At 33.5% G+C, this 26,176-nt stretch overlaps 1 protein-coding gene across 1 annotated transcript in view; it reads left to right on the top strand.

Annotated features, from left to right (window-relative positions):
- The window catches only part of KMT2E (lysine methyltransferase 2E (inactive)), an 86,804-nt gene that overhangs the window by 44,373 nt on the left and 16,255 nt on the right, over positions 1 to 26,176 (top strand). Inside the window, 16 exon segments of the mRNA XM_043965953.1 lie at positions 1,423 to 1,444; positions 1,447 to 1,470; positions 1,473 to 1,525; positions 2,635 to 2,674; positions 2,676 to 2,694; positions 4,116 to 4,294; positions 6,379 to 6,417; positions 8,927 to 8,991; positions 8,993 to 9,011; positions 9,013 to 9,156; positions 9,277 to 9,407; positions 11,692 to 11,809; positions 12,649 to 12,758; positions 16,509 to 16,581; positions 16,584 to 16,778; positions 17,959 to 18,057. Coding sequence (XP_043821888.1) covers positions 1,423 to 1,444; positions 1,447 to 1,470; positions 1,473 to 1,525; positions 2,635 to 2,674; positions 2,676 to 2,694; positions 4,116 to 4,294; positions 6,379 to 6,417; positions 8,927 to 8,991; positions 8,993 to 9,011; positions 9,013 to 9,156; positions 9,277 to 9,407; positions 11,692 to 11,809; positions 12,649 to 12,758; positions 16,509 to 16,581; positions 16,584 to 16,778; positions 17,959 to 18,057 — 1,330 coding nt within the window.

The following is a 26,176-nucleotide window of genomic DNA, read 5'->3' as shown; positions in this document are numbered from 1 at the left end:
TTCCAGCACTGATATCTCATTCTCAGTTCAATCCCAAATTTCAGTTGTCTACATATCACCCTTTACTTGGTTTTCCTGCTGACAACCAAACCTTACTGTGTCAAAAATGAAACACTTTCCCTCCTCCTTCAAACAGGTACCACTTCCTAGCGTAGCTTTCATGATTGACTCTACTGTTGCTCTTCCAGACTTAAAAATAGAGGGCTTCACCATGTTCCCCTCTTTCTCTTTTCTTCGTCTCTCTCCCATCCCCCAAATCAGGATGATCAATCATCCTTCCCCATATTATCTACAGTTTATAGATAATAATAAATGAATAACATTTCTGCATTTACTTTCCCCTTTGTTCAGATATTATTCCTTGCACACTAGGATTATTTCACTAAGTAGTTTTATAGAAGTTGATGAAACCCATTGTCTAGTAAATGTAGTTGATGAAGTTGAGTTTTCTCTAAAGGATAGGCAAGATTTTTATAAACAAGTACAGTTAAATGTAATATACCGTCATGTGTGAGACCCAGTAAATATTTTGAAAAGAAATTGAGTTGTTTATTATCTACAGTCTAGTTGTGCTAAGTACATTTGGCTGAGGAGATTAAAGAAAATACATTTGACTTTGGACCTTTTGGAACTTCTCTTAAATTCCTTCTTTTTCCTTTGTTACTGTTTTTAATCCTAGTCAATCATCTTTCACTCCTATGAATGATTTCAGTAGCCTCCTAACTTATCTTTTTTGCCTTCAGGTTTCCCCTGCTTCTAATTATTCCCTGAATACTGTTGCTGGATTCTTTATAAAATAGATTGTAAAAACATATAGTAGCCTTCCAGTACTGGGGAACAGGGGGATGGTGCTAATCTAAGTATTTCACGTCTCTACATGATTTTTCATTTTCTTAAACTCAGATTTCTATTAAATGAGGAATGATTCACCTTATTCTCACCCTCTCCTCCAGAGTACCACAATAAGCCCATCTCTATCCAGGTTGATGGCTTTACTATCTTCCTTATACTCTGTGTTCATTTCTACCTTCACATTCACTTCAATCCCTCACTTCTAGTCTTCCCAAGAAAAATATACTTATAGCTCAAGTCTGATCCCCTCCAGGATTTTTTTCCCCCTGATATTCTAAAGGTTCATCTAGCCATCCCTGAACACCTGTATCTCTTGCAGGTAATTGAATTTAATTTAGCAGATAATTATATGTAATCTTCTTTTCTGATTGTTTTATATAACAAGATTGTAAGCTCCAAGGGGGCAGGGACTATCATACTTTTAAAAATTCTTGACAACACTGAGCTTGGCACATAGTAGGTAATCATTAAATACTTGTTGGTATTGAACTTCATATCATAGTTCTGGAGAGGTCCTTTTCTAATAGTATTTTGTGATTTTCTTTGTTTTTTTTATTTTTTTTCAAGAAGTGTTTGGCAACATATTGACTGCATCTTGGGATTGATAGGCTGCATATTCACCTGATATATATCTGTGTGAACGTTGTCAGCCTAGTGTGATGTGGTAGTATAGGTCTGGTGATATTATAATAATGGTATTATTACTCACTTACCAGAATTCAGAATTTGAACTCAAGAAGATGATTTATAAAGTTATAGATTCACTGCAGACAGTATTACTGGAAAGGGACACCTACCACAACCCCCACCCCCAAAAAACCTCCAAACAAAAAACTGTGTCCTGTCTCATCTTTGCTATTACTTCTCGGTCCTACTGTATTTCTGTTAAAGCCTGAAATATGACCACATTAAAACCAGTTTTTGATAACACAAAGGCCATGCATACTTTAGTTTAATTACACACGATAATAGGAACTAAGTCAGCTAAGGCACACTCTGCAAATCTGCTGATCATTGTCAAATAGACATTGTAGGAGATAGCTGTATGATATTCCCAGCAGACAGTGGGGTAAGTGTCTGCTAAGCAAAAATTGGGTAGTTCAGTCCTTTGTTTCATTTAAGTGTGGCAAACTCTAGATGTTACTTGACAGAGATATGAGGGGAAAGGAAAAAAAATTTAAGTGATAAAAGGGGAAAACAGTAAAAAATGTTCTTGGGTGGCAAAATTATGTGTTGAAAAGTATTGAGGTTGAAGAATGACTTGCTAAAGGCCTTTGAGGAATTGCTATTTTTAAAAAGAAAATAAGTAATATTGCTTAGCAGGCTTAGATATTAGATTATTTGTTCTTAGAGTTTTGATGAACATTTTTAGTATAGCAGAATGTTCATTCAAGAAGATATTTAAGTACTATTTTATCAGTTATTTTTCCTTTATTTACTTTCTAAAACTTTGCTATTTTCCTAAATATTAGATTACCTGCAAGGCACAAAATCTAGAGCTAAGCTTTGATTTCAAAATAAAGATCTGTGAATTAAAATAAAGGTTCTGTAAGTAGGGATACTACCACATAGAAGGACATTCATAGTACACTTTATATGAAACTAGTTCTATAAAATAAGTTATTTTAAGGTTTAGTACATTTTTAAAGCAGGTAAGTTTTATTCATATCCACACATACATATATAAACACACACATACATACACACACACACACTGTAGTTTTATAATGAACTAACTACCTAATTTTTTTTTTTTTGTGTGTGTGTGTGTGTGTGTGTTAGGAGTTTGGATAAAGAGAGGGCCGTGCTGTAGTAACGCCGGGAAAAGGGAAAATATGTCAGGTGTTGGTAAAACTGGGGAAAAAAATTATAAAATTGTATGCTCTGATTGTGCTGGGATTTAAAGTCTTTTGGATTGAGAAAGATTATGAAATGCCATATTTGAAATATATCCTATTAAAAATTAATTGATCTTAGTTTTAATCTTGTTGAGAATATTTTAAATCTATATAAAGGAAATATTTTGGCTTGTTTTGAACTTGCAACTATAAATATTCTTTATTATTGTGGTTCCTGTCCTGATTTTTGTGCTGACTTAACTGTATCATCAATTTTTTTTAAGGCTGATAAAGTTTGGGGGGATTTTTTGTTGTTTTCTCCTTAATTCTCAAAGACTATTTATTTGTTTTGAAAATTAACTACACATATTGTTGGCCCGGACCATAATCATTTAAAATAACAGTTCTCATCAAACATTTTGGTCTCAGGACCATTTTACATTCTTAAAAATAATTGAAGACCCTAAAGTTTTTTGTTTATGTGGGTTTTGTCTATCAGTATATTGTATTAGAATTAAAACTAACAATGTCTAAAAATATGTTTATTCATTTGAAAATAATAAATCCATCATATTGTTAACAAATAATATCTTAAATTAATGTTTTCAAAAACAAATAGTAAGAATATTAGTACTGTTTTACATATTTTTGCAAATATCTTTAATAGAAGTCAGTGGGATTCTCATCTACTTCTGTATTCAGTCTCTTGCACTGTATTGTTTTGGTTGCAGTATGTGAAGAAAATTCTGCCTCATATAAGTATGTTGTTGGAAAATAGAAGAGTATTTTAATAGGAAAATAATGGCTTTTCTAATATTATGAGAATAATTCTGACTTCAGCAACCCACTCAAAGTGTCTCAGGGACCCTCCAAGGACCACACTGTGAGAACTGTTGTCTAGCATAATCCTTTCATCAGTGAATAAACTGAGACTCATGAGATCTTAAATAGCTTGATCAAGGTCACACAACTATTAAGTGGGAGATCAGACGCAAAAATCCATTTCTTGTGACTCCCAAGTCTATTGTGCCTTACTTCCTCTGATCAAAAAGTGGTGTGTTTGTCTAATTTAATTTATGAAAGGATTTTTCGCTTCATTAGACTATTTTAAAAATATGGTAGTGTCACCTTCACCAAAGGATTTTAAATTATTAAATTTGTTTTTATTTTTATTTTGTAGTTCAAGGGAAAAAAACATCTTTTATACAAAGTGAAGTATAGTGCCTATATTGCTGTAATGTCCCTTTGGGGTAAAGTAGAGAATTGTTTTTTAAAATATTTTCTTTTGTTTTAAAAAATTATAATAGTTTCAAATCCTAGAAGTTTGGGGGAACTTTTAATTTATAATATGGACTAATAGTTTTATTTTTGGATATTACATTGAGGAGGATATTAAATTGTATTGTTTTAATTTTGGGTTTAAAGATGGTGATTACTAGTGCACAGAGAGTGGCGATGAGGTTCCCGTGGAATTATATACTGCATTTCAACATACACCAACAACAATAACTTTAACTGCTGCAAGAGAGTTACCAAGGGTCACTGATAAGAAAGAAGGAAAAAAAGTGGGGAAAAAGAAACAAAATATTGTAAAATGCAAAAAAGTAAGTTGTACTGGACAACTCTTATGACAAAGAAAAATTTGCATATAATTGCAGAAAAAGCATTAGGTATGTGGCTGCAAATACTTTGTGGAAAGATAATTATAATAAATAAACTGATCAATTTAATTTTTCCTTTGAGGGATTTTCATGTTAATTATGGAATTTAGTTATTAGTAAGGTCCTTCAAGAAATGATGAACAGCAAAAAAAAAAGAGATGAAAAGTAAAATGACTGTAAGCCACTTTATTATAATAGCTTACATTTACATAGCACTTTAGATTTTACAAAGTGCCTTATAACATTTATAGTGTTAAATTATTAAGTTTTATAATATTCAGTGAAATTTTTTTCACAAATACTGCATATTGATTTGTATTAAACATGTAGAAATTTTGTAGGTTTTCATAATCATTCTGGAATGGTTCCTTTTAGAATTCATCCAATTTAAAATGGCATTATCATTTTTTGGAATTCTCTTCTGGTATCCAAGTATGACAACAGACATACATGATAGCTTTTTTATATTGCTCATTTTAGTTTGTCATTTTCAAACTTTTGCTTTTCTAAAAAATCTCACGCAAAAATTGAGGTGTTATGGCCATTGTTAAGGAACATATACATGAATATAAACTTAAGTTAAATATTTAATCCAAAGCCTTTATATTTTGCTATTTATATAAAGGCATATTGTGGGGTATGCAGGTTATTGCTGACTCCACTATGTAAAACATCATGATGTTTAAAAATATGGGTATATAACTAATTTTTTTGAGATATTCTTGACAAATTGGGAATAAAATTGAGTATATTTAGAGGAAACTAATGTATTGAAGGGGTTTTTTTAGCTTAGTGTTATTTATGGTTGATAAATATGAAAGTAAAATCTTCGAATAGTTGATGTTTAAGAAAAGCAATGGAAGAAAAAGTACACTTTCACTAACCTTTGTGACTTACAGTATATGATACTTGATGTTTATAAATTGAAAATCTGAAAGAGAAAAGTTTAAAACAGTAAAATGATACAAAGTTAACTATTAAGACATTTATACACTAAATTTTTCAATTTTGTTCCTTTTGCTATTTCTTTTTCTTTCCACTCTAAACTGTAAGCTTTTTCTACTATGTTGTGTCTCATCTGCCTAATCAGTGTGTCCATCCATACTCATCAAATTCTTCTCCTTGGCAATATCATTTCTTCCTTTCTGACTTAACTGTCTCTATCAGCAATACCATCAGTTCTCTATGTAATTCCGTTTTGAAAACTTGAAGTCATCTTTGATTATCATTCCCTTTCATTTCCCATAACCATTTAGTCACTAGATTCTGCTGCATTTTTCTTTTGAAATATATTCATCCTTGTTGCTGCTTTGCTAGTGCGACCCCCCTTTAACCATCTAATGATTGCTGCAGCAAATTCTAATTGATATTCTTGACTCTGTTTTTTCTTCAATCCATCTTTTATTCTACCTCCTGAAAAATAGCTTTATTTTGTCACTCTTGTTTAAAGATCTTTTTATAGTAATTCAGAATGTTTGAACTGGGACTTTCCTATTCCTTTCCTTCAGAGTCCTCTGTAATATAGATTTAGCTCACAATTATCTGGCCTTGATATAATATTTCACTCCTGATTTTACACATTGCCGTAAGCAGATTGGTCTCCTTTTCCAGGAATATACCGTGTTTATTCTTGCTACAGTGCTTTTGATCATGTTCTTTCTCATGCTTAGAATAGCTACACCTCTCCCTCTTGCCTCATTAAGTCCTATAACTTATGCCTAACCTCCATGATTCCAATCTTTAATCCAGCTCTCAATTATCTCATTTCTTTAGAATCTAGAACATAAATAGTTTGTGCCACACAGTTTAGGATTTAATTATATTCTGTCCTATATCATATGTAGTCATTTGTTAGTCTTAATTCCTCAATTAGATTTCAAGCTCCTTTAAAGTCAGATATTAATCATGTCCTTTTAGCTGTGTTCCCCATAATGCCTAGCATCCTGCAGAGTATTTCTTCAGTGTTCTATGAATATTAATTTTAAAGTTTGAATACACCTAATCTATAACATCTGTCTTTATTTTAGTCTTTTCGTGAAGGATCTAGGAAATCATCAAGAGTTAAGGTAAATACGTTTTAAAAAAATTCACACCTATGCAATTAAGCAGACATTATTCAAAGGTTAATTAATTTATCTAGAACCTTTACATCTCCTTATTTACTATTCCCTCCTCATACTTTCATGTATGTAGAGATATAAAAGGTTTCCAATGTTAATAGCACTGTTTAAATTTGCTAGGAGAAGGTGGCTCAGTGGATTAAGCACAGCCCTGGATTCAGGAGGACCTGAGTTCAAATCCAGCCTCAGACACTTGACATTTACTAGCTGTGTGACCCTGAGCAAGTCACTTAACTCCAATTGCCCTTCCCCCCCCCAAAAAAAAAAATTTTTTTTTTTAATTGCTAGGAGTAAGGGGAGAATGGCCTGAGCATATTTAAGCTTTTAGCTATAATTAGTGGCATCATATTTTTTTTGGTCACCTGCATTTTCATTACCCATATTTTCCCTGTCTCATCACAAATAACTGGATATCATTTTTATCACCAAATGTCAATCATACTTGGAATGTAATTTTGTCATCTTTTGCTTAAATAACCTTTTAGTACATTTAGTCATTTACTTTGTTTTTCAATCTTGAATTAGTTGGAATATGTGCTCATATTTATTTGCAGGCATAAAATTACTTACTTGATTTTAGACAGTTCTTGGTACGTCAGATGTAGAATTGGTTTTACAGTTTTGAGCAAGACAACCGAGAGTTATTTTCTCTTTTGACAATACTAGGAAAAATACATTCCTAGTGTATAATCTAAATTCTAATGGGATATGGTGTAAAGAAGAGTCCAGTATAGATTGAAAAACTGTCATGTTTCTAGAAGATAGACAACTCTGGACCCAATTATTAACTTATTCTATTATTACAAATCTTCAATTTTGTTCTAGTTTGAGAGCAATTTTTATAGTTTTCTTAATATTAGTAACTTTAATTTTATCTCATCTGAGTTATACTTTAATAAGCACATTTTACTTCTTTTAAATTAATAACATATTCTTGGTACATTATATATATTAGTATATCATTAATACTGTTAGTAAATTTTAGATATTAAAATACTAATACTTCTTGATTTGGTTATTCTTTGTGATCTATATATTACTCATATAATGATTATGATAGTGTAGGTAAAATTACAAATGTATGCTGACATTTAAAAATGTCAATTGTTTATAGTTCCAAATGGCAAAGAGTTTCAAAAACTATTATTAAAGTATATGTAGGATGGTCACTCAAAATTAGGTAGGATAGTCAAATATCTTTAATAGAAGTCAGTGGGATTCTCCTATCTACTTCTGTATTCAGTCTGTTGCACTGTATTGTTTTATATGTAACAAAGCTGGCACAGGATATTTGGTCCATGTATAATTTTAAGCTTTTGTGTCTATCATAACTAAAATAAATTGAACGCTATACTCAATTCTAATATAAATTTAAATCTGTATAGTTAATAAATAGTTTTCAGTTTTCTTCACCGGCAGGAATATACTTGAAGTTTTGAGTCACTAATATGATTTTAAATATTCACAGATCTCTGTCATACACACTCATAAAGTTCACGTTACATGTTAAAACTTCACTAAGATTCCATGTATAAAATTGGCCTCCCCATTTGTCTTTAAACATTTTAACACCACTGAAGGAGGTTTGAGTGTTTCTGTTTCATCTGCCATTTATGAGTCTTATCTTGTCTGACTATCTCATTTAATTTCAAATTTCAAAGTATTTTTTATATAGTTTATATACAGCCTAGCTTAGAAATAATGTCCTCCATTCATGGCCTATAACTGGTAATTTGACTATTTCACATTTGGCCAAGAGGTGTAGATTTTCAACCTTAAAATTCTTTTTTCTTTTGTGAGGCAGTTGGGGTTATGTGACTTGCCCAGAAGACATTTCTTGAAATACACCCTTAGCTTACTACCTTTTTTTTTTTATAAATTTTTAGATCTTAAGCATGTGATAATAGCTAAGAAAATCACTTTGTCATTCATGTACAGTAATAGGTTAATAGTTTTTTCAGATCAAGTTGTAAAGAAATTGATTTGAATTTTAAATGATTTGTGATAACTTTTAAAGGGGGGTGTGCATGTGAAAGATAGAGACAAGAGACCTGGTTCTGGAAATTCTGGCATTGGTAGGAACAGAATGGATAATTGCCATTAGCTGCTGTGTCATTACAGGTAAAAAATCACTGTCTTACTTATCTGTTGTTTGGTGCACACAGATGATTTTAAGCACGTAACATGTTGCTATCCTGGCCTATCTTGCCCATATCCTTTAAGCTTTCTCTACTAACCTTCCTGTATTGTCAAGATGTTGCTAACTACTATGGTATAAAATTCTTTTTAGAAGTGCTGCCTTAGGAAATAAAAATCATTTTCCTTATTTGTAGATGATTTCTGTTTATAGTATGTTCTCATGGATTATTTCTGGTTTTATATTATGTAGGTTAGCACTTTAATTCCTCTTAAGTATAAAAATATTAATAGTAAATTTGCTGTGATTTTTTTCTAGGGTTCAGCTCCAGAGATTGAGCCTTCCGATGGGTCAAATTTTGGATGGGAGACTAAAATCAAGGCTTGAGGATCGTTATGAGGAAGACCAATAATAACCAGTACAGTGAAGGTGTTCAAAGAGAGGCACAAAGAATAGCTTTGCGATTAGGCAGTGGAAATGATAAAAAAGAGATGAATAACAAATCAGAATCAAATGCCAGCAATCTGATCTTCAAACCCCCTGTAGAGGTAACTTTAAAGAATGGATAAAACCTTGTATCATTCTACTTTTACTTGCTAATAAAGAAATGAATAGTATTATTATTGAAGGTGATTCTGTTTTAAGATTTAATTTTGACCTTTTTTTAGAGCTACATACAAAAGAATAAGAAAATTCTGAAATCTGCCAAAGATTTGCCTCCTGATGCCCTTATTATTGAATACAGAGGGAAGTTCATGCTAAGAGAACAGTTTGAAGCAAATGGATATTTCTTTAAGAGGTATATATGTAATTTTTTATTATCATTGATTGTCTATTTTCTTTAAACTAAATTTATCCATTTAAATTGAAATAAACTAAGTTTAAAATGTCTGACTTTTTTTTACTAACATTAATTTATTCATAACTGCTTTTCCTCAATTTTCTAAATGGTTAAAATTGCCCATTTTGAAGTAATAATGAAGGCAGCCTAGTATATTGTAAATAACACATGATTAGGAGTCAGGAGATCTGATTTTGCTAATGACTTGCTTTGTAACCTGCTTGAGCAGGTCCTTCCATTTCTTTAAGAGGGTGGTACTTCTCAAAGATCATGCAACAGAATTTTTCCTCATGTTCAGATTCTTCATTCTACAGCTCCTGACCCCAATTATATTTTAGTAACTGAGCTTCCTGGCTTAGTATTTGAAAGGTCATGCATTAGCCTTTTTGTCCTCAAAGCTACAGGCCTGGGTAATGGTTTTGAAGGCCCAACTGTCCATTAGCTGTTTTCTGTTTCTAGTTTAAATTTCATTGTACTGTGATTTCTTTACTCTGCTGTGAGGGGGGGAAATGGAAAAAAGGTAGAGAGCCATTGCTCTAGAATTTCAACTAAAACTGAGATAGTTGGACAAGCATAAGTTCTAAGGTTATTCAGACTCTTTGAGACTGAGGTGATATCTAAAGAAGCTTATAAAAAGCAGTTTAAAATATTTAACTTGTAAGAATACCCCTTAATAGAGCGTCTTCTAATTATCTTAATAATCAACATAAAATGCTATAATTGAAAGGCATATGAGAGGGAGGCTATTTTAAGTAACTCAGTAGTTCTTGTCATTTTGCTTTTGTTTGTTTCTTTTGAGATTTTGTCTCCTGGCTTCAATGAAATAGAAGTTCAGGGGCCACTCAAGGGCCCAGTATCACTAATGATCAACGCTAGACTCTTGACCTGCTTCATTTATAACCTGGGCCTGTTTACTTCCTTAGGCCACTTGTTGATCCCCTGTTCCCAGGGGTTGTACTGTATTGATGCCAGACTCTGACAGCTGATCTGACCAACCCACTATGTCTCTGAATTTCTGAGATCAAGAGATCCTCCAGATTCAGCCTTACTAGAAGCAGGGATTACAGATAGGTGGTACCACACCTACCAGGGATGCTCACTGTTAGGGAGCCTGGTCCAAAAGCTATACAGTTCTTTCATATCATAAACACTAGAGCCTGGGGAGATGATAGTAGGCAGTCTTTCTGAACTGAATGGGGCAAAATCTGGCACTGTTGACTCTTCTGTGATGCTAGCAAAGAAGGAAGATCACATTTTGGACTCATTTTCTCTCGTCTAATTCCCCAAAGCCTGGGCAATATGTAGTTGTATGCAATTCATACAAATATTTAGATCTTATATACTCCGGAAGTGCAGAAATTATGATCCATTGGTAGCTGTCATCTCATTGGCTTCTGGGAATTTCAATAGGATGTAGCTACATGGATTCCAGGTCACTGTTTCTTGAGTATTTTAACCAGTAATTAAGTTTTAAATCCTGTGTCCTAGCTGACACCCACTAATTATTCAGTGTTTCTCCTTGTATATGTTTGTTAATTACAAGATAAATTAGTTCCATGTATGTATATAGATGTGCCATGGCTTGTGTTGCATATGTAGATGCATGTGATCTATGAAGTCATTTTCATTACACTAAAAAAGCTACAATGTGGTGATTGCTTCAATAATTCTTGTAAAATCTGGATGTCCAGATGTGTTTTGCTTAAGGTACGTGTATACATCAATAGTAGAATCCTTTATAGTTAACATTATTACATTATGCCTAAATTTATCAGATCCATTTCTACATTCTAAGAGCTTATGTCAAGAAAAAAATTTATTCTATGTTCTTAGCAGTGTAGAGGGAAAGATAATTTTCATTAAACATAAGTTTATTTAGTTTTCCCCATTTTTTTTTCCATCTTTAACATAGACTACTTAAGTTAGACTTTCAAATTACCAATCAAATCCAAACGACACACATAAAAGTCAGGGGAGAGGTGGTTGATATCTTTATGACAGTTTTTGTGTTATCATGTTTCTTTTTTCATTCCTGTACACAGGAAGTGTGACTACTAGAAACTTACTCATTAAAAATCCCACCAAAATGAACTACCTCACTCTAACATTCATTATGACTATTATTTTAACCTCTACTTTAATTTACCTTTGCAACAAATTAGACCTGATCAGAACATGAATTTTTGAAACAATAATTTGCCATGTTAAAATGCCAGTAAATGATAACATTTTTCCTTTGCAGGCCATATCCTTTTGTTCTGTTCTACTCTAAATTTCACGGGCTAGAAATGTGTGTTGATGCAAGGACCTTTGGAAATGAGGCTCGATTCATTAGGCGTTCTTGTACACCAAATGCAGAGGTAGGTTATTTTTGTGGTTTTAAATAGAGAGTTAACATTTTGACTCCTTACAACCAGTCTTAAATGACTGATTTGCTATTGTACAGTATTTTCCTCAGCTGAAAATGGTATCTTATTTACTTTATAGAGAAATATGCCACCTTTCATGGATTTGTTCATTAAATGGTGATGGCACCTTTCCTTTAACTGTTCCTTTTCATCTTTTAGTACTTTCACAAAAACACAGACACTTGTGGCATGCTAATTATAAAGAAGTATATTTATTCTGGGTCATCTAATTCATTCTCCATGAAGTTTGTGATGTGATTTGGGACCTTACCAGAGGGTGGCAAGTAGCATAGTATAAAGAAGGGGGAGCATAGGATTTGGAACTGGGTTCAAGCCCTTGCTCTTCCCTTCACTACCAGCCCCCTGACCTTTTAAGTCAAATAACCTGTCAGATTCAATTTTCCTCATCTGTAAAATGGAGTTCTACTATAGGATTTCCAAGATTCTTTTCAGTTCTAAAATCCTAGGATGCCTTGTAAGGATAAAAAACTGCCTCAAAATTTAGGTAAGATGATTTTTTTATGGTTTACCATAAAATAGATTTCCTAAGTGTCAGTTAATTAAGCCAAGTTACTAATTATGATTATTACTTATAAGACTGATTTATAAGTCAGCATAAAATCAGGTTCATTATTTCAATAAATTTCATTCTTTTCAAGAAACCTAGCATAATAAATAGACACATAGGCTTTAAATATGTTTCTTAAATTAATACTGTCTGGATTATTTCATTTGTATAAAAATATATTTTTTTAATTGTGAACTAAGCTTTGTTTTTATTTGTTCTCTAGGTGAGGCATGTCATTGAAGATGGAACCATTCATCTTTATATTTACTCCATCCAAAGCATTCCAAAAGGAACTGAAATTACTATTGCTTTTGATTTTGACTATGGAAATTGGTATGTGTACAAGTTGTCATTTTGCATACGTGTTTTTTAAATAGTCACAGGGCTTGAGTAATAAATTACATGTAGTTACTACTTACTATTTCTAGTGTAAATCAATTAAGATTTTTTTTTGTGAGGTGTTTCATAAAAGTGCTCCTACTCTACCAATTAAGACTGAGGGATAGCTTTCTCCATTCTCATTCTTTCATACTATTAGCTTCTGAGAATGATTTTTAGGTTTTGTTCTTTGTTTTGTGAAGAAAGGAATGAAACAATTTCGATTCCTTGAAAAAAGTGGTGCATCTAATTTATGAAACATCAAGAATCTATTGATTTTTGTTCTATAAAAACCATTCAAAAGGAAAAAGTTCATAAACATAAATATTTTATCCAATACAGTATCTGGGAATAGCTTATCTTCCTTTAAAAGAAAAGAATGAGGGGCAGCTAGGTGGCGCAGTGGATAGAGCACCGTCCCTGGAGTCAGGAGGACCTGAGTTCAAATTCGGCCTCAGACACTTAACACTTACTAGCTGTGTGATCCTGGGCAAGTCACTTAATCCGAATTGCCTCACTAAAAAAAAAAAAAAAAGAATGAGTGCTTCATTCTTTTAAACATACTTTATGTAGAAATATGATTATTGAAGAAAAGGACAGCCCCACCCCTACCCCAACTAGAGGACAGCTCTTGGAATAGTTTTAGTTGACAGTAACCATAAATTTTTCAGTTAAAAAATTCCTTTTTTGTTGTTAAGAAAGGTGAGGTGGGGAGGTGGTGACCTGACTTTGGAGTTAGGAAGATCCATCTCTAACTCATACTGGCAGTATGATTCTGGGCAAACAAATTACCTAATCCCTTAATGTCTCAGGCCACTCTAAGATTATAAATTATAGAGAAAGTGTCTGTCTACATTGATAAAATTAAGGCCTCAACTGGAATTTCTTTATACTGACAAAATCCCAAGTGAGGTGTCTCTCCCTCTTCTTGTTTACTCCTCCCCTCTCCCAAGTGATCAGGTGTCTTGGAGCTGACAGAAATACCAAGGATTGAGAATTGTAATACTCCATATGAAAATACTGTTAAACCAATACACAGTGTTTGGGATACTCTGTCAGTGAGGGATGAAGGTGATTCATTTAGGGAGAGAGATATTTTTTGAAAAGTCTAGGGATTCCTGGACTTTGCTACCATAATTCATTAAAGAACAAAAAAGAACTAAGTCTTCTCTTTGTTTTCTCCCCAGTTTAACTGATGATTAACTGTGATGTAAGGTTGAACCTACAAATGACTTAACAATTCTCTTGTTTCTCTGCCACCTTAAATGTCCCAGTTGAGCATGAGCAGAAATGGTACCCAAAATGTGCTTTTGTTTTTACATTTCCAAAATAATATTAATGTTACCATATTTTTAATCTGTTGTCTATAAGAACATTTGAGATCCTAGCAAACCAATTCAGGGAGTAATAGCATGCTTTAATGACTAAAGGACTACAAAATATAAGGCTAAATGTAGATGTAGCTAAAAATTATATTTTATTTTTCTCAATTTCACACCCTTTTTTCTTGTTCTGTCAAAGACTTCCTATAGCTTGCATCTCCCCTTCCATAATGGATTGCTGGCACTACTTCAAGAGCCTGACCTCTTTTTTAAGCTTTGATCTCGTCTGCACTTGTATCTATTGTTCCTCCTAGGTCATTAAGTTTATTTCCCAGGAACAGCTTCCCTTATGTGGGTTTAAGTAGTTTTCCTGTGGTGAAGAAGGGTTTTGCTGTCATTTTAAATTTCGAATCCATGGTCAAAAAAAAAACACCTTTCCCCAAAATGCTTTTATAAACTGCTTTCACTGTACTTTTGATTTAGTGTTTAACTTAATGCTTAGACTGAACAAATTTTTAAGAACACTATTTAGCTTTTAGTTTATGGGATAAATAAATTCTGAAGATAGTAATCGAGTAATTGGTATCAGGTTTAAACCAGATGGTTTTAACTGTCAACCAAGGTTGGCAGTATATGCTAGGCCATTTGGTGGCATGATTCTGAGACCAACAGAAATCCCATGTTCCAGGGAGCTGCTTTCAAAATTGTAGCTTCCCCACTAAATCCAGGACTAGGACTAGGTAGCTGAAAAAAATGAGAAATGTAGAGCTGGGTAGCACTTACACCTAATGTTTTCATTAATGGGCACATCTCAGTGACAAAATTCTGCTTTCCATGCATGGCACATAGGCAGTTTATTTTAAGCCCAGCCCCATGTGTTAAAGTGGAGGCTCAAATCCTCTAGTGAATAGTAATGCAAGGTTACCTAGCTTGTCCCAGAAGCAGGTGTTTTTGTTGATGTGTTCCCTACTTCTCTCAGTGTCCCCTCCTCTCTGGAATGGTGGTGATGAGTAATGGTGGCATGTCTAGTTGACATGTTCTCACTCCTTTGCTCCTGTCCAACAGGGCTGGGGCCTACATGGATGGCTCTCCCCAAGCTGGCTACTGAGTACCTGAGCTGACCTCAGGAAGCAGGAGTCAGACATGCTACCATAACTCGTAAAACTCTTCAGTACTACTTCTGCTACCACCAGAAAATGGGCTAATGAAGAAATACTGAAAGAAGCTGGAACACTTCCCTGCAAAAAAAGAGTCCCCAAGTGGTGGGGCAGACCCATAGCAAGTTCTAGAAAGCCTTGATGTGTCTTTTTTCATCAAGGCTCAAAGGGTGAGAGGACTGCTATTCCAAGAGCTGTCCTCCAGTTGGGGTAGGGGTGGGGGCTATGCTTTTCTTGGGGGAAAAAATTATTAAACACTTGGCCATGTGCAAAGAACTGTGATAGAGAAAACACAAAGAAAATTAAGATAAAATTCTTAAAGAGCTAAAAAGGGAGGTATGATGCATAAATATGCAAAACTATACAATAAATATATAATTATAGTGCAGAAGAGCATACAGAAGTATTTTAAAGTACAAAGTCATATAGTACCTTTACATTTGTTTTATAGTTGCCTTTCTTTAATTGCATCCTATGAACACCTCTGTTAATGTAATAAACCATAAATCAGCATGGTTCATTTATACCTATTTTCTAATGCCTGTTTGAGCCCAGTTTTAAGTGTAATTGTGATTTGGGGCTTAATGTTTGAACTATACGGTGATTCCTCACCTATACCAATTTAATATTTGGCTGTTTCATTCCTTTTTTTCTTTTTAAAGGCGAACTTGCATTTCATTTCTTGTTACCACATTTGTTGATAGTTTAAGTATGCACCAGTGTGACATCTAGTGGTAATAGAGTTAGTTTTGAAAAGTGATGTTCTATGGTCAGGGAGATTATTTTGAGTGTTTCTGTTATATTTGGAGAATCCCAGCGCTTGTTACTAACAGCCCCATTGCCTTAAGTAATGTAATTTCTCACTATAAGTTTTATAATCATGTGCCTATTATGGGAAACTAATTGGGAAGGAAAAAATCCTCTTAAAACCCATAAGTGCATAGTATATGCCCATTTAAAAGATATTGAATGTAATTTTACTATTCAGAATTATGAATAAGTTTATATCTGTGAATTTATGACATTTGGTCACATCCCCAATTTGATGTTCAGCCTTTGATAAATTCCTAATATTTTTTGTTCTACTATAAATGTGATTCAGCTGTCTATAATTAATAAGATATTTATGAAATAAAAACTCCAGGCATTTTAAAATAGATTATTAAAGTGATGTTTTGTATCATATTTATTAATATTAATTATGTATTTCTTCTCCCCACCCACAGCAAGTATAAGGTGGATTGTGCATGCCTCAAAGAAAATCCTGAATGTCCAGTTTTAAAACGGTGTTCTGAAACCAACGGAAAAACATCAATAGTGGTTATGAAACCAGAAGGAAAAAAGGGAAAAAAAGAGAAGGACATTTCAAAAGAAAAAGAAACACCAAAATTCAGAATATTACTTTGGATTGTGAAAGTGCCACCAACAAAATGCGAAGCCCAGATAATAAACAAAGAAAACTTTCTCCACTGAGACTATCTATATCAAATAATCAGGTACTGAAATATACACAATGCATATATTGACTTTAAGAGGGCTTTATTAATATTCAGTTATATTAAGTTGAAAATTTTGCATGTATGGTTTAGTGTTTTTAAATATTTAATATTCTTATTTTTAAGTTATTCCATTGTCTTAGTTAAGGTACAGATTCTACCAACATTTGCATCTGCAGTGTCATTGTTAAAGAAGGGCTATTGAGAGAGAGTTTATTTCATTCTTGGATATTACTACTTTGGTAAACAGGTTTATAAATTTTGATAGGTTTCCTTTTCTTTTGAATGTAGGCTATTCCATGATGTTCAGACTTGTTTCATTAAACGAGAACTAAGGCAAAAATCAGAATTTTCATGATATTTTTTAAAACCCTGAGTTCCTTAATGCTATGATAAATGTTCAAATCATTTTAGCATTCAGCAGTAAACTTCTTTTCTGTGTCTTTGACAAAAATGCAACTAATAACCATATTTCTAAGTAGAATAAAAAATCAGTCAAGAGCCAGTGAGATTTTAAGACATCTTAGTGTTTATTTTTCAAATTTAATGGAATTCTTACTTTTGGTGGTGGCTTGTGTGTGTTTTAGATCATCTAGTCACTAAGAAGTAGAATTTTGTAGGCATCACGAAAATGAAAATAAGTGATAGGTTTGGTTTTGGGTTTTTAAAAAATTCATTTTCAAATACCTTTTTATTTTCTCTGTAGCTGCTAATTATCCCAGAAAGTAATGTCGTCTCAGGTTGTGAATCACCAAATATTTGACTGCCTAATATGTGCAAGGCACTGTTAAACAGTATGGCTATGGGCAAGTGTATTATGTAATTCTGGGATGAATGCAAATATATGGCATAAGACCATGTTTATGTCTTCACTGTGTAAACAACCTCTTTGAAAAAATTTTGAAGGTTCTTCACCCCTAAGAACTTTGTGAGATTTAATTACAAAAGACAACTCTTGGATGCTTAAGATTTGAGCAGCTTCTTGAATCAGGAGACTTTTAGTTTCAAAATTGCGTCTAAATAGGTTGTAGTTTATAAATTGTTGCAGCAGTTAATTGGTTGTTTGCTTTTGACATAGTGGTTTTAAGGACATTTTAGCACCTCTATGCAGTTAGTAGATTTCCCTAGTTTATAGATGGACTAGTGGAGCTTCTGTAAAGCAGTCATTTCCATCTTTCAGGAGCCAGATTTTATTGATGATATAGAAGAAAAAACTGCTATTAGCAATGAAGTAGAAATGGAATCAGAGGAGCAGATTGCAGAAAGGAAAAGGAAGATGGTAAGTTGGGAAGCAAGTAGCTGCTTAATGCTGTTGCTAGGGCTTAGTGACAGCTGCTCTTCCCATGCTAATTATTGCTCCCTTACATGGGCTTTAGAATGAGTATATGAAGTCAGTTCCCCAAGTGCGCTTGAACTTCAAATTTGGGGCTTGCTGTGCCACTGAGAGCATTCTCATTTGGCTTCACCATTAACCATCCAGCAATTTCTTGCTAATTCGCTATTTTGTTCAGCATGTATATATATATATATATATATTTTACTGTGTGTGCAGCAGTAGAAGATCATGTATAAGTTTTAATAAATTTATGTTGACAATTATTAATCAAAATGTCTTATCCTTTCTCTTTATGATTTAATTTTAAAGAGAAGTGGAATTCAAAGAATTAAAGGTTATATAACTAGTATTTAAGCAATGAATATTTTCTATGCAAATAGGAAACCCAGTTTTTTATAGTTAAATTTAGTAGTCCCATTTACTCATGTGACAGTCATAAAATAAGACTTCTAATTTTATATATAGTACAAGCTGGTTGAAATACTCTATAAAAATAGGTGCAGTCAAGGAAGACAGATTGCTTATTTTCAGCCATCTCAACTATAGGTCTAAGGGCTGATATTTTCCCTACATCTTATAAATTATTTAGTATAAAACAGTATTTAATTAGGCGAAGGGATAAAAGCAGAACACTGTTACAGTGCACAAGATTTTAAAGACTCCACTAAAGCTACAAATGTTTGTCAACATAACCTGCTTTATTTACCTTTTCTTTCACCCTTTCCAAACTCTTCTTTTTATTTTTCCCCAGTGACTTTTTTAACCTGTTGTTTAAAATTCCCAGGGTTTCATGAAGTATTCAAGGGTACCTTGAAGGTGTGATCATTTCAGGCATAATTCATTTGTCTTATTGTCTAAAATCTCACTTCTTGATAACCTATCTTTACCATTTCTTAGGATACGAAAAAACGGTGCAGAAAGGCATCGGTCTCAAACCTTTAAAATCACTGTCCTATTCTGTTAGACTTGTAGATAAATGAAGTAGAGAAAATTATTAGGAAATAGAAGTGCAAATTAATAGAAGAATAGCCTTTGTAGCTAAAAAGATAATAATCTTTGTTTAGCCCATTCTTATTCCCTCTTGTTGGTGGCTTTGTTTTCTTCAAAGCACTTCTGGGGACTTACCTAGCTTTGAAAGACAACAAATTAATAGGAGATCATAAAAACAAGTTGGAAAATAAGTGGGGAACCATAGATTCTCTTTATAACCACACAGTATTTTTTTATCTAGATCAGATTTTAAGGTTTCAAAGGCTATTTTAACCCATAAAACTCTTATTAGTAATAAAACATTTTTTCAAAGTATGGAAAGTGGCAAATTTTGGATATGTTTTCAGGCCCCCAAAAGAAGAAAAGCATACCCTCCCTGACATTAAGTCCAGATGAGCCCTAGAAAAAATGTTTTTGAGTTAAACGTGGCAAGATTGATGATAGGCAAGGGAGTATTGTTGTCCCCTGTTTGAAAGAGGAACTTCAGGAGAAATTGGAACTGGAAAGAGAAGGAATCCTAAGGGAAACTTATTATAACTTACTATTAATGAAGCTGTGGGTATGGAGTTGGGCACTTAGATGAAAAAATTGCTTGTTCTGCCTCATGACTATGCTGTTATATATATGGGTTTAAATTTTTATTCCCCAGAACTAAATGGGAAACTGAATTTTTTTTAGGCTCATTCTTTACTTTAACATAGTGTCCTTTGGTGGGGCATGGTAATTAATGTTTCAAGTGAAACCTCTGTCTCCTTAACCTGTAATAACTCCCCCTCCCCCCTTTTACCTTTTCAGGAGAAAATGTGGTGGTATTTTTTAATCAAGCAGATAGTGTCAGTGGATAGAACGCTGGGCCTAGAGTCAGGAAGACTCATGCTCAGATGTGATCCTCAGACTCTAGCTCTGTGCAAATTACTTTAACTTCTGTCTGCCTTTCCTCAACCATAAGATGAGGATTATACCTCCCAGGTTGTTGTGAGAATCAGATAAAATAATTGCAAAATGCTAAGGACAGCACATGGCACATAAGTAAGCGCTATATAAACATTATTGTTATAATTTTAAATATAACCCAAGGTGTTTTTTTTTAAGTTTGAGTGTGTTCAAGTAAACAGAACTTAGTAACAAGAATCCCTAAGATATCAAAAGAATTGGCATATTTTATTTAAAAAAAAATTTTTTTTTTAAAGTGAGGCAATTGGGGTTAAGTAACTTGCCCAGGGTCACACAGCTAGTAATTGTCAAGTGTCTGAGGCCAGATTTGAACTCAGGTACTCCTGACTCCAGTGCTCTATCCCCTGCACCACCTAGCTGCCCCAATTGGCATATTTTAAAGAGATAAAAGATTGAAACGGCATAAATGGTTCAAAACCACGAAGCTGGAAGGAATTGAAGAAGCACTAAACTGTAAGATATTAAAGAGTGCTTGAGCAAATTTTGTATTGTAAAAGTAGTTTCTTTTTCCCTACTTTTATTTCATAGCCCTCAATAGAAAGGATCAAAGATGCTCTCCAGATATCTATTAGGTGATAATGATGGGTCTGAATTGAAAAAATATTTGTTTCCCCTGCTCCTACTGCCTCCTTTCCCAAGGCTTCCTGTGGATTTTTTAATATCACCAATTCAGACATGTGCATTCCTTTTATGACATATGCCTGTCCAGACTCAAAGTCTAACCAGTAGCTCTCTATATGGTTGTGTATGTTAGTGTCCCTTTTTTTCCAGGGGGCTTGCTACAGGAGGAATTGGGCTTAGAAAGAAAAAGGAGACTGAGAAATACTGATATAATAAATATTCATCATATCTTTGTGTATTGTGCCCTGGGAGGTGAAAGGAAGGACTCAGTACAACCCCTGACTTATAACAAAGCAGTAAGTGATCTGTGCCATAAAAGTTGTACAGATGACTTGTAGCTGAAGTGACGAGCCTTGGTAGAGGAGGCAGGCTGCGCTTCAGGGGGCCAGGCAGTAGAATCTTCACATGTGGAAGGAAGAAGCTTAGGAAAAGGAGTCCAAGTTGACTGGTAGAAGAGTACCAGGTGTCATGACTTAAATTTTAGGTTAGGGCCTTAAATGGACGGCCAAAGAAATCTCACAAGACATATTAAGATATTTCTGCTTGGGCCGGATTTCTCCCCTTTTCTCTCTATTCTTTTTCTATTGCTTTCCCTTCCAAAAAGGTCCTTACTTGAATTCAAAAGCAAGATTGTAACTGAGCTGTTTAGGAATTAAAAAAAAGAATGGGATTTATGGCTTCAATGATTGACCCAAGCACAGTATCCTATAGGCACACACTTAATTGCATTTTCAGGCAGAATTTTTCATAAAGGAGGCTAGATAGACATCTTGAGCAACCAGTTAGAATTGGTTATTGATTTAGGAAGTGAAGTGTTTGTGATGAACGAGTGAGCTTTCATCATTCTAATGGCAACAATAAATGTGAGAGATCTTTCAAATAAAAAATTAAGGTCATCTGTGAATTTGGATGGAGGAAAAAATATTTATTTTAATATATATTTTTTTGTAATTCAAAGTGTTTTATTAATTTTAAAAACATTCTAAGAAAGGGCCCACAACACAAAAAATGGTTAACCCCTGCTCTACAGAGTGCTAAGATTCTTGTATCCATTTTGGCTCTCTAGCACTAAGCATGTAAAGAGGCAGAAAATTCTGCAGATAAATTTATCATGACAACTAACCTCCAAAGATTTCATGTAGACTGATATTGTCATGTTAGGTGAATCCAGAGGGAATATCTGATTTCCCAGTCCATGATATTATTTCGAAATACACTATGAGATCTGGGAGAATAAAGATGGATGACCATGGGATCACTGGTAGTGATTTTCAATGACCAAGCACCTTCTTCTTCCCTGAACTCTTCATAGCTTCAGTTTCAGGCAATTTTATCTACAGGTGTGAAAGGGCCTATCTGGTATGTCAAGAAGGACACTGAAGATTCCTTTTGAATAACCTGATATGGACATGAGGGTTTCCCTACTATTATACAGAAGACTTTTGGAGTTGGTCCCAGTAGTTTCTACAAAAGAAGGAACTTGGGAATTTTTTGAAGCAGTTATAAAGCATTTATAAACCTTAAAATCAAGTTTGCTTTTAAGAACCCTTCCTATGTATACTTTGTCCTCTAAAATCGAGTAAGATAAAGTTACTTTGTTAGTGGTTGGTAAAATATAATCTTTTGCAGAAAGGGTTATTTTCTCCTTAATACTCACTGTCATTTATTTTGTGGGTTATCTGTAACAAATTTTAATCCATTTGATTCACATTATCTATTTATTAGAACTAGATTTGGAATAAGTGACATGGATTCACCTTTGCTAACTGTATGATGTTAAAACAAGGGAGTTGGAGTTCTGTATTCTTTCTACTATACATGTGTTTAAGATGAATAATTGTGGAGGTAAATTTGCTAAGAATTTGTTACATACTAGGACAAATACAATAAACTTAATTATCTGCTGTTCTGATTCCTATTTTATTTGACTGTTTGGTTTTCAACAAGTCTTGTTTGAAATTTCTTCCTTGAGTAAAAAGTACTACAAAATAACTCATAAGACAAGATAGTAGCATCATTTTTTAATTAAATACCTACAAACTATTCACCAATATGGTAGAATAATGGAAAATTCTCAAAAGTAGACACACTCAACCTACCTTCCTATTCTACCTTGGTTTCCAGTCCCACATTTTTAATGAATTTCTCATTGGTAAGATGCATAAAGGAGATGTACTACCATTCTAGATTCTCCAAGGCAGGGACAGAGCAAAGCAGACTTTGGCCTTAATCTCTTAAGGAACCTAGTGGGAGGAGTTAGATTAAAAGGCCATATGCCAAGGCCCCTTTCTTAAACCTGGATTATACCACTCCTGAGTACTCCCTATACTTATTCCTAATCTTTTCCCCAACCACACATTGTAGACACAGAGCTGGAGACCAGGAATAACTGGGCACCATTCCTGCTTCTGAACACCTACTTACTGTGTGACCATGGGAAAGTTTCTTTAACCTCTTAGTGCTAGGGGTAATTCTCTAAGAGAATCAGTTGCAGACAAAGTGCTATGTGTTGCTAGAGTCATTTTCCTCACCTGGAAGTTCCTTTAACTTGTGTGAGCCCCTACTTAGGCACTCAGCAACTGTCAACCCAGCCCTGATGTTTTACTCTAGTGGAAAGAGCAGATGAGGAGACCTTGGAAAGGTCACTTACTCTTTCTGCACTTAAAATCTGTCTCATTTATAAAAGGAGATTAGGCTCAATGATTCTAAATTGAACTTTTTCTGAGTATGATGTTTATAATTAGAAATTTGAATAATGAATTGATTCTCATACCATCCTTTTTTTTTTGGTAAAAAATCTGCAAAACTTGTTAAATACAACTGAAATATTTTCATTCAGTTATATAGAAAGACTATTAGATTTTAATAATATAATCTTGATATGACTTTATAACTTTTTATCCTTTTCAAAAAAAATGCCAGTATCCTGAATCACTGCACTGGCAATTGTATCTACATAAAATGGGGTTATTTAGTTTTACATAAGAATATAAGAATCTCACTAACTCTTGATTTAATTCACTCCTGCCCCCCACTCTCCATATATTTAATTGAACTAAGTACTAAAAAGCACTACCTGCTAGGTACTAGAACAAAAAGATACCATTGTACCCTGCTTACAGTAAAATGGGGTAAAGGAAAATAAAACAAATAACTAATAATTCAGTCATACAAGGGAGTGTGAGATCCAGGTCAATGAGGAATTTGAGGAGGCATGTTTGAATTAGGCTTTAGATGGGGTGGCAAGGGAGGTAGAATGTGTTGTGAGAAAGGCATGGAAACAGGATAAAAAGTTAAATTTAGCAAATGAAGTTAATTCTTATGACTTGAGCCAAAAAGCATGTCTTTATATCCAAGTTTACACCTCATCTACACCTTCTTACCATACATTCCTTGTTCTGGTTTTTCCATAAACCTATGAAAGATTTCCCCAGAGGAATAATATAAAGGTTCTCTTTAGAATTTCATCAATAGTAGTGCAATTTCTAGCTGCCAATCTGTTCTCCCTCCCCATACATGATTAGAGTTAACTTTTTTTTTCTGATTATAAAACTCTTGATATTTGCTCAACCGCTTTTTGCATTCAGGTCATCCTTAGTAATATACTACAGCCTGCTTACATCTATTATATGTGTCTACAGGTGAACCAATAGGGTAATTGGGTCACCTGTAATTCTGAGGTATTTAATTAGCTGGACTTGAAAATAGAAAAGCCTGAGCTATAATCTTGTCTGGGACACTTAGTAGCCCTGTGACCCTGGGCAAGTCATTTGACTTCTCTCAACCTGTTTCCTCATCCATAAAAAGGGAATAACACCTATTTTCCTGGCTTGTGAAGATCAAGTGAGACACTATATGAGAAGCACTTGGCAAATCTTAAAGTACTATGTAAAATATATATGTATATGTATATATTTCTATTAGGATGTAATATATATATATTTCTATTTGTATTATTGATTCTTGTAATGGTCTATAATTTGTAGTCAAAATAGCATAATATTCATAATCTCTTAAGCAATTATATGTGAACATGACATTTAAAGAATATTTATTAAAGTTACCTACTTGGAAGTATGAGGTCTAACATTCTCCAGAGGAGAAACAATAAATATGTGTAAGCTAAAACATTTTCATTAAGTATGAAAGAATTAGAAACTTGTTCAGATACCAATCTTTGTTTTACCATCTCTTGATAGTAACATGTTTTATGATATAAAACAAGGAGAAATTTTGATTACAGTAGGGATGAAATTAAACAGAGTTGGTTGCCCTAAGATTATATTAACCATTTAGCTGTCAACTTTTCTCCAGAAGGCCACTGTTTGTCAAGTAAGAAGGAAAAAGAGAAAATGAAACTTCATTTATTATGTTTCTAAAAAAGAAAAATGTGTCATGATGTTATGGTGTTCTTTACTCTTAATATTTAAGTTATGGCATTTTATTTCTATTTTGATATTTAATTGCACAACATTGAGTGATTATGTGATTTCTTCCTTGATAAGTCACTGCTTTAAATTATTTATAATTATCAGTCCCTTAAAATTCAACATAGATGTTGAAATTTATCCTTAACTGAAGGGATTTTGAAGTATGCAGAAATGTTCCAAGTTAAATAATATTTAAAGTATTCTTATAGCTTAATCTCCCCAATTCTGACATAGCACTTTAGTAAATAACTCTACCATTCCCAACAAGCAGCATGTCACTTTCTATGACAAAAGTTATGGAGGGGTAACCCTATCCATCATTGATCAGGATTAAGCCCAACCTCTCACATTCTTTATACACAGGTTACAGACATATAATGACTTTCAGTTCTTGGCAGTTGTTTAGCCTAGTCTAAGAGCAGATACTACATGTACACAGGCTTCAATAGCATCATAAAATGGAAGAAATCTTTTTAAAAAATAAAATGGCGGATAAATTTGGTCATTCAGTTGGCTTTTGCCTGCTCAAAGTTATGACATTTAAGACACACAGACTTGCCTTTAAGGAGTTTACAATGAAATCAGTGATAATTCTTTAAAGCAGAAAAATCAAAGACCAAAATGTGTATAGCTAAGATGGATAGAGGTACTTAGGAGTATTCTAAACAAGACCAAATCTGCTTTACCTTTAGGGTTACTCTTAGGTTTTGGAGGTGGGATAACCTTAAAGGATACCTCTTCAAATACTCTCCTTTTACAGATAAGCAAATTGACTCCCAGGGAGATGAGGTAACTTGGTTGAGCTTCCAGAGATAGTAAATAAGAGGGACAACTCAAGTGTTTTGAATCTGAACCCAGTGCCTTTTCTCTGCTTTCTTTTAATCAAATCTAGCAAGCATTCTTAACTGTGAATTTTTTTTGTTGTGCTTGTTTTAGTCAATTATAAGAGAGGGCCATGAACTGGGACCAAGTAGCTTGGGTTCTAAGAATATTAACTGTATTTAAAATATAGCACAATGCTATGAGGTATAATAATGCAAGTATTGTCAACAGTCTGGTACAGATGG

This window comes from Dromiciops gliroides, chromosome 5 (genome assembly GCF_019393635.1).
Source record: "Dromiciops gliroides isolate mDroGli1 chromosome 5, mDroGli1.pri, whole genome shotgun sequence".
NCBI lineage: Eukaryota > Metazoa > Chordata > Mammalia > Microbiotheria > Microbiotheriidae > Dromiciops > Dromiciops gliroides.
The sequence above is the reverse complement of the archived record's forward strand: the minus strand, read 5'-3'. Positions and strand labels throughout refer to the sequence as shown.